The 9,562-nt window shown below is 47.0% G+C and overlaps 1 protein-coding gene across 1 annotated transcript; it reads left to right on the top strand.

Moving 5' to 3' along the window:
* Nucleotides 1–7,986: 7,986 nt before the first annotated feature.
* Nucleotides 7,987–9,350, top strand: LOC101766865 (probable L-type lectin-domain containing receptor kinase S.7). The gene is made up of 2 exons (XM_022824286.1): nt 7,987–8,741; nt 8,795–9,350. Exons 1-2 carry the CDS (start codon nt 7,987–7,989, stop codon nt 9,348–9,350), a joined length of 1,311 nt encoding a protein of 436 aa, XP_022680021.1.
* The last annotated feature ends 212 nt before the right edge of the window (nt 9,351–9,562 follow it).

Below are 9,562 nucleotides of genomic sequence, written 5' to 3'. Positions count from 1 at the left end.
GCCCCTCGAGTGATCGGATCCGAAAATGCATGGCCATGCTACGTACGGTTAAGAGTTAACCTACAAAGGGATTCCGAATCACAGGATCGAGAAAGAGGGTCGGCTTGAAGCTAGACCAAATATCGTGAGGCAAAGGGAATAGCATGTATATTATGTTGTGATGGTTCGTCTGATATGATCTTCGTGTGCGTATAGGAGTTGGCACGTCTTGCTAGAGGCCGCTACCGACTATTGGGCCGAGTAGGAGTACTCGGGCCATGTCTATACGTATCCGAACCCATAGGGTCACACACTTAAGGGGCTGGAAGCCCAATTCGGATCAGATCCGAGTTGGATTAGGTTTAGAAGTACTAATGGGCCTCGGACCCAGAGGCCCGTCAGGAACCTCTATAAATAGAGGGGTGGGGGCGCCCTAGGGTTTACACCTTTTGGCGAAACACACCTGCCGCGCCTCCCACGCCCTCGCCTGTTGCAACTCGCGGATCTAGCAGTCCGGCTTGTGACGCTTCCTCCCTGCACGTGTGGATACCTTGGAGGTGTTGCGCCTGCAGCACTTGGACGAGCCGCCGACGAGCCACGACGAGCCGACGACGAGCCGCGGCACCGGAGGCGATCTTGCTACACGTGGACGAGCTGCTGAGGAGCTGCTGGACGTGATCGACTACGTACGACTACGTTGATCGACTACGTACGACTACGTGATCGTCTTCACTGCATCGACGCATATCTACATCTTCCGCACCAGTAGTGCGTCGAGTGGTAATCCCGTGATCCTTATACGGTAGTTATTCCTGGTTATACGCGGTAGAAATTATTGATTTGCGCTAGCGTAGCCTACCTCGTATCCCAACAGTGGTATCAGAGCCGTAGCTGCTTAGTTTTGGATTCGGGATGTGTGCATATGGAGATATGCGAGTTTTCCGTTTGATCTATGTCCTGTTTTCGTGCCCTTGCTGCAATGGTAGTGTAACGACATACTCCTACCGGTCGGTTTCCGCCATCGGAGTTAAGTGATACACGTAAATCCAGTTGCAGTGAGTGAAGATCAATATGATTGGTCGAATCGAAATCCAGGGTCATACGCCAGGCGCATTAGATGTGCAATAGTAGATGGGATCTACTGCCGGGGTCGGGATTTTTGCCGTATGCGTATGCTTCGGTAAATCAGCCTTAACTTTTCGGTACGATCTCGGATCGGGGCGAATTTTATATGAAAATTGATCTACAGAAAAAGTTACACATGAAATTCAACCGCTTCGCCATTTTCGGCGAAATTAGATTTCCCAAATTCGGCTTGGAAGATGGAGTTTCGGGCATCTGAAGTTTGGAACGTTAGGGCGCCTAACTCTGTTTTGCAGGATGTATGTATGTATCTTGTGATCAGTATGGCCCCCTTGTGTATGTGATGCATGTGTGTAACGCATTCGTGACCTGCGTGTCGCGCGTACGGCAACACGGCAGGAGCCATATGTGTTGTCACTTTATTGTATTTAATGGTCTGCGTACCAATCTGTGATGATCCAAGCAACTATGTAATCTTCATTACTAGATTCTTTACTAGCTATTAGGCGTAATAGCATGCTCTAGTTCTTGGAGGACTCATCACCAGGAGGATGGCGCACATGGAACATGGAGATGGAGATCACCATGGTGAACAGGTTCTATGGAGATGGAGATCACCATATGAAAACGGGCCATACTGTGTCACAACTGTGTGAATGCTATTCTGTTTATGTTTTACTTTCTGCATGCTGTGATGTTAGAAGTAGAACGATCCCTCACAAAGTTTAAGTTAGTATGCCCTCCCAACTAAAACTTGCACCGTCCCATGTCTTGTACAATTAGTGGTGGGTCTATGAAATTAGGGTACCACTAGTTTTCCTTGACTAGACGGGTTTGTGTCGGACACTTACACGCATAAGGGTTGGTTTGCTTAACGAGGTCATCTTAACGGTTAAGGACCTTGGGGCATAACGGTTGGGCGCCAAGACATGGAGATGTCACCCAACAACAGGAGTCATATGTGATATGATTAGCAAAAGTTGCTTACCAATCTACCTCGTTTGCTAGCGGTGATGCTAAAGCTCACTAGTAGACTTGTTAGTTGTGGATCCTGAATCACTAAGTTTCAATAGAGGGATATTGATTTTAGTGGGAGTAGATTCTGTTAAAATAGTTTAATGTAATTTGCTCTATCATGGATACGTTTGTCTTAGTGTATTTTGCATTACTTTTGTTGTAGATTAAATGGCACCTAGCAACACCACCACATCGTTTGCTTTGCGTTCGGTCCTTGAGAAGGACAAGTTGAATGGAACAAACTACTCGGATTGGATCCGTAACCTGAGAATTGTTCTCAGGGCCGATAAAAAGGAAGATGTTCTAGACACCCCACTACCACCAGTACCTGCTGATGATGCATCTGCTGCTGTTAAGGCTGCTTACAAGAAGGCATTTGATGCTAATCTTGAGGTAAGCTGCCTTATGCTTGCTTGCATGGAACCCGAGCTGCAGATGCAGTTCAAAACAAATCATGAGGCACACGATATGATCGTGGCGCTCAAGGACATGTTCCAGACACAGGCTAGGACCGAAAGGTTCAATGTGTCCAAAGCCTTTCTGGAGTGCAAGTTAGCAGAAGCCGCAGCAGTAGGATCACATGTAATCAAGATGGTTGGTTACACTCAGCGATTGGAGAAGCTGGGCTTCCCAATGGGCAAAAAGTTGGCCACTGACTTCATTCTTTCATCTCTTCCGCCTAGCTATGGGAACTTCATCTCGAACTACCATATGCATGGGACGGAGAAGGGTTTGAATGAACTGTGTGGTATGCTCAAGACAGCAGAGGTAGACATCAAGAAAAGCGCTAGTACCAGCCATGTGATGGCTATACAGAACAAGCCTAGCTTTAAGAAGAAGGGCAATTCTTGGAAGAAGAAGGGCAAGGCTGGAACGTCCAAGCCAAACCCAGCGCCCAAGGTTAAAGCTGGACCTGGACCTGCTCCAGACAAAGAGTGCTTTTACTGTCATGAACTTGGTCACTGGAAGAGAAACTGCAAGCAGTACCTAGCTTCCTTGAAGAATGGCGGAAGTAAGAGTACTTCTACCTCAGGTACGCTTGTTGTTAATGTTATAGACAACATATTTCTCGCTGATACAATTATTAATTCTTGGGTATTTGATACCGGATCGGTTGCTCATATTTGCAATTCGATGCAGGGAATGATAAGAAGTAGAAGCGTGGAAAGAGGAGAAGTTGATTTCCGCGTGGGCAATAATGCAAGAGTTGCTGCGTTGACCGTCGGGACGATGCAACTCTACCTCCCGTCAGGATTTATTATGGAGTTGAATAATTGTTATTTCGTTCTCAGTTTAAGTCGAAACATTTTGTCTCCTTCATGCTTGATGAAGGATGGTTATTCATTTGCGAGTGAAAACAATGGTTGTGTGATCTCTAAGAATAATATGTTTATGGCTTTTGCACCCATTGTGAATGGATTATTTGTTTTAAATCTTGATGGTTCGCCTGTCTGTAATGTAAGTGCTAAAAGGCCTCAGCCTAATAATTTGAGTCCTACCTACTTGTGGCATTGTCGTTTGGGTCATATAAGTGAAAAGCGCATGAAGAAGCTCCATTCTGATGGACTTCTAACTTCGTTTGATTTTGAATCATACGAGACATGTGAGGCTTGCTTGCTAGGCAAGATGACCAAGACGCCTTTCACAGGATTTTCTGAGAGAGCAGTAGACTTGCTGGAACTTGTACATAGTGATGTATGCGGACCAATGAGCACGACGGCTAGAGGAGAATTCCAATACTTCATAACTTTCACTGATAATTTTAGTAGATATGGCTATGTCTACTTGATGAGGCACAAGTCTGAAACCTTTGAAAAGTTCAAGGAATTTTAGAATGAAGTTGAAAATCAGCGTGGCAAGAAAATTAAGGCCTTACGATTTGATCGTGGAGGCGAGTATTTGAGCCACGAGTTTAGCAATCATCTAAACAGTTGCGGAATTGTTCCACAACTTACGCCGCCTAGAACACCTCAGAGAAACGGTGTGTCCGAGCGACGTAATCGAACTTTGTTAGACATGGTTCGATCATTGATGAGCCAGTCGGACCTACCGTTGTCATTTTGGGGATACGCTCTAGAAACAGCAGCTTTCACACTTAATAGGGTACCATCTAAATCCGTAGTTAAGACACCATATGAGATATGGACTGGAAAGGTTCCTAGTTTGTCTTTTCTAAAGATTTGGGGATGTGAAGTGTTTCTCAAGCGACTTCAGTCGGACAAGATCACACCCAAGTCGGATAAGTGCATTTTCGTGGGATATCCAAAGGAAACTTTGGGATATTATTTCTACAACCGATCAGAAGGCAAAGTGTTTGTCGCTCGGAACGGGGTTTTCCTAGAGAAAGAGTTTCTCAAAGGAGAAAAGAGTGGAAATACAGTGCATCTTGAAGAAGTTCAAGATGAGCCGATCGGGCAAGAATCAATGAGTGATGCTAACGTAGCAGAACAAGTTGAGATACCCATGGCAAGAGAAGCACCGCCACAACCACGAAGGTCGGCAAGGCTCCGCGAAATGCGGGAAATATTATTGTTGGACAATGATGAGCCTGCGACATATGCAGAAGCAATGATGGACCCAGACTCCGAAAAATGGCAGAGTGCCATGCAATCCGAAATAGAGTCCATGGGAGACAATCAAGTTTGGAACTTGGTTGACCCGCCTGATGGTGTTAAAGCCATAGAGTGCAAGTGGATCTATAAGAAGAAAAAGGACATGGATGGAAATGTTCACATCTATAAAGCACGACTTGTCGCAAAAGGTTTTCGACAAGTTCAAGGAGTTGACTACGACGAGACCTTCTCGCCCGTAGTGATGCTTAAGTCCATTCTGATTATTCTAGCTATAGCTGCATATTTCGATTATGAGATATGGCAGATAGATGTCAAGACAGCTTTCCTGAATGGAAACCTAGCTGAGGACGTGTATATGATACAGCCCGAGGGTTTTGTCGATCCGAAAAATGCTGGAAAGGTATGCAAGCTTCGGAGATCCATTTATGGATTGAAGCAAGCATCTAGGAGTTGGAACATTCGTTATGATGAAGTGGTCAAAGGGTTTGACTTCACCAAGAACGAAGAAGAGTCTTGTGTTTACAAGAAGGTTAGTGGGAGCTCTGTAGTATTTCTAATCTTACATGTGGATGACATATGACTGATTGGAAATAACATTCCTATGCTTGAGTCCGTAAAGACTTCACTGAAAAATAGTTTTTCGATGAAAGACTTAGGGGAAGCGGCATATATTCTGGGCATTAAGATCTATAGAGATAGATCGAGAAGGCTTATAGGTTTAAGCCAAGATACTTACATTGACAAAGTGTTGAAGCGGTTCGGCATGGAAGAGGCAAAGAAAGGGTTCTTGCCTATGTCACATGGCATACATCTCAACAAGACTCAGTGTCCTTCGACTGCTGATGAGCGGGATCGCATGAGTAGAGTGCCATATGCCTCGGCTATTAGATCTATCATGTATGCAATGATAAGTACTCGCCCAGATGTTTCATATGCGCTAAGTATGACAAGCAGACACCAATCTGATCCAGGTGAGAGTCACTGGACAGCGGTGAAAAACATTCTTAAGTACTTGAGAAGGACTAAAGATATGTTCCTCATCTATGGAGGTGAGGAGGAGCTCGTTGTAACAGGTTACACCGATGCTAGTTTCCAAACCGACAGAGATGATTCAAAGTCACAATCAGGATTTGTGTTCACGCTAAATGGTGGTGCTGTTAGTTGGAAGAGTTCCAAGCAGGAGACGGTGGCCGATTCTACGACAGAAGCTGAGTACATCGCGGCTTCGGAAGCCGCGAAGGAAGGTGTTTGGATAAGGAACTTCCTCATTGAGCTTGGTGTGTTCCCGAATGCGCCCAGCCCATTGAATCTCTACTGTGATAACAATGGGGCAATTGCGCAAGCAAAGGAGCCAAGGAACCACCAGAAGAACAAACACGTAATGCGGGGATTTCATCTCATTCGAGACTTCGTTAACCGGGGTGAGATCAAGATATGCAAAATACACACGGATCTGAACATTTCTGATCCGTCGACAAAACCACTCCCGCAGGCTAAGCATGATGCGCATGTAAGAGCTATGGGTATTAGGTACCTTCTAGATTGACTCTAGTGCAAGTGGGAGACTGTTGGAGGTATGCCCTAGAGGCAATCATAGAGATGATGATATTCCATTTGTATCCATGATTTGTATATTGTGTTCATTGAATATCCATTGAAGGCTACTTGAATTGATTTGCAATTATGTGAATTGTATGTGAAACTCTTTACTTGTATGGTTATTCTAAAGTTGTCCCTAGTCGGAGTTCATGTGAGGACACACATGAATATTAGACTAGCACATGTATTAGTTGATGACTATGTTTCACAAGTCATGGACATGGAGATGTTGAACTAATAATGTGGACACATGTGGAGACATGTGCTAGGACTGACCCAACACGAGAAGTAGTTCTCTCTTTAAACAACATATACGCTTTGTCCTTAGACCTGAGATTGTCGCATGTATTCTAGATGTGGATCGACCTACTTAGGGGCTATCAAACGCTACGCCGTAACAGGGTAGTTATAAAGGTAGCTTTCGGGTTTGTCAAGAAGCATGCTATGAGACATGGTCAATCAAGATGGGATTTGCCCCTCTCTGATTGAGAGTGATATCTCTGGGCCCCTCGAGTGATCGGATCCGAAAATGCATGGCCATGCTACGTACGGTTAAGAGTTAACCCACAAAGGGATTCCGAATCACAGGATCAAGAAAGAGCGGTCGGCTTGAAGCTAGACCAAATATCGTGAGGCAAAGGGAATAGCATGTATATTATGTTGTGATGGTTCGTCTGATATGATCTTCATGTGCGTATAGGAGTTGGCACGTCTTGCTAGAGGCCGCTACCGACTATTGGGCCGAGTAGGAGTACTCGGGCCATGTCTATACGTATCCGAACCCATAGGTTCACACACTTAAGGGGCTGGAAGCCCAATTCGGATCAGATCCGAGTTGGATTAGGTTTAGAAGTACTAATGGGCCTCGGACCCAGAGGCCCGTCAGGAACCTCTATAAATAGAGGGGTGGGGGCGCCCTAGGGTTTACACCTTTTGGCGAAACACACCTGCCGCGCCTCCCACGCCCTCGCCTGTTGCAACTCGCGGATCTAGCAGTCCGGCTTGCGACGCTTCCTCCCTGCACGTGTGGATACCTTGGAGGTGTTGCGCCTGCAGCACTTGGACGAGCCGCCGACGAGCCACGACGAGCCGACGACGAGCCGCGGCACCGGAGGCGATCTTGCTACACGTGGACGAGCTGCTGAGGAGCTGCTGGACGTGATCGACTATGTACGACTACGTTGATCGACTACGTACGACTACGTGATCGTCTTCACTGCATCGACGCATATCTACATCTTCCGCACCAGTAGTGCGTCGAGTGGTAATCCCGTGATCCTTATACGGTAGTTATTCCTGGTTATACGCGGTAGAATTTTTTGAATTGCGCTAGTGTAGCCTACCTCGTATCTCAACAGATTCTCACCCAACGCCTCCTTCTCCACCTCCTTCCTCGTCGCCGCGCCCGTCTCCGCGCGCCCCGTCTCGCACCTCTCCTTCCTCCTCATCCCCGCCGCTCACGGTCAGCACCACGGCCAAAAACCGCTCCCTACCGCTCGAGGTCACCCTGGATGCGTCCAAGGGACGCGCCTCCGCGTCCTCCTCAGGCGTGGAACTCGCCGGGAACTCCATCGGGGCTGTGAACCTGTGGAATGGCAACGGGGTCGGTTCCTGGGTCATTTATGATGTGCGCCGGGCACACCTCGAGGTGTTCCTCAGCCACGCGAGCGTGCGGCCCCAAACGCCCACGCTGGCCTACGATGTCGTAGGCCTGGGTGCCTGCTTCGCCGAGTTCATGTTCGTCAGCCTCGAGGTGTCGTCGGACAACAACGCTAGCAGCGAGGGTGGCTTCATCGTCGAGAGCTGGACCTTCCTGACGTCCGGGCTGCCGGCCATCGATCCGATGTCCCAGATCGTGCACAGCACGCCTGACAGCGTCCGCAGCATGCCAGCGTTGTTGCCGGGGGTCACCGCCCGCAAGGATGGGCGTCGCAGGAAGCTGGTAATGGTATTGGGGCTTGCCATCTCCTTGCCCATTGTGTTTCTTGTTGCAGTCATGGTGTTTGTGGTAATCTCTCTGAAGAAATGGAGGCGGGATACTGCAGAAGTCAACGAGGGCGTTGGGGCAGGTAAGCCAAGACAGTTCATGTACCAAGATATCTTCTCAGCTACTAAGGGATTCTATCCCTCTATGGTGGTTGGCAGCGGTGGTTTCGGTACCGTGTACAAGGCAGTGTGCCCACACTCGGGGGTCACGTACGCGGTCAAGCGTTCAAAGCAATCTAGAGAGAGCTACAATGAGTTCAGTGCTAAGCTTCGTATAATTGCTGACCTGAAGCATCCCAATCTGGTACAGCTCCAAGGGTGGTGCACAGAGAGGGATGAGTTGCTGCTTGTCTATGAGTTCATGTCAAACGTCAGCTTAGATGAGGCTCTCCACCCTTGTTCAGGTGGAGAGCTTTATGTCATTCTCAACTGGTCTCGGCGGTACAACGTGGCTGTTGGCATCGCCTCTGCAGTGGCATACCTACATGAAGAACATGAAAGCAGGTGATCCACAGGGATATAAAGTCCAGTAACATACTCCTTGACTCAATATTCAGTCCCAGGTTGGGAGACTTTGGGCTTGCAAGGTTAAAGGATCATGACACAAGCCCTCGATCAACCCTGGCAGCAGGGACTGTAGGTTACCTTGCACCTGAGTATCTCCAGATGGGTAAAGCTACAGAAAAGAGCGACATCTACAGCTACGGGGTTGTGCTTCTAGAGATCTGCACGGGCAAGCGGCCAATAGAGAGAGAAGAACCTAGCAGTATGAACATGTTGAATGTTGTTGATTGGGTTTGGAATTTTCACTCGAAAGGCAGGCTTTTGGATGCTGCAAACCCATGCCTGAGTGGGCAGTATGATAATGAGCAAATGAAGAGGCTACTTCTTCTAGGTTTGAGCTATGTGAATCCGTTTTTAGAAGAAAGGCCTGTCATGAGTACAGTTCTAGGCATTCTCCAGGGCAAGAATGAGCTACTTCCTGTTCCAAGAAAGAAGCCCCTGCTGGTGTTTGTTCCAAATGTGCCAATTGATCTTGACGGAATCGTTTCGGAGTGCAATCAGAGTACAATTTCAAGTGATCTGTATGAGCTGAAAATTGACGTAAACTAGGTAACAAACTTTCATTTCCAATTTAATAGTTCAAAAATATCTAATGGTTTCCATGTATGTTTTAGTCCAAATTATGCTACTAAGGAAATGCAATCTAATGGCTATCTCAAGAATTCGTCCAAATTTGTGTGAATAGAACATTTTTAATTCCATGAAGTGGTATTCCAATTCCTCCTCTCAACACTCGCAAAAAGCTGAAGTTCTGTGGCTTG

Source organism: Setaria italica, chromosome II (genome assembly GCF_000263155.2).
Source record: "Setaria italica strain Yugu1 chromosome II, Setaria_italica_v2.0, whole genome shotgun sequence".
NCBI lineage: Eukaryota > Viridiplantae > Streptophyta > Magnoliopsida > Poales > Poaceae > Setaria > Setaria italica.
The sequence above is the reverse complement of the archived record's forward strand: the minus strand, read 5'-3'. Positions and strand labels throughout refer to the sequence as shown.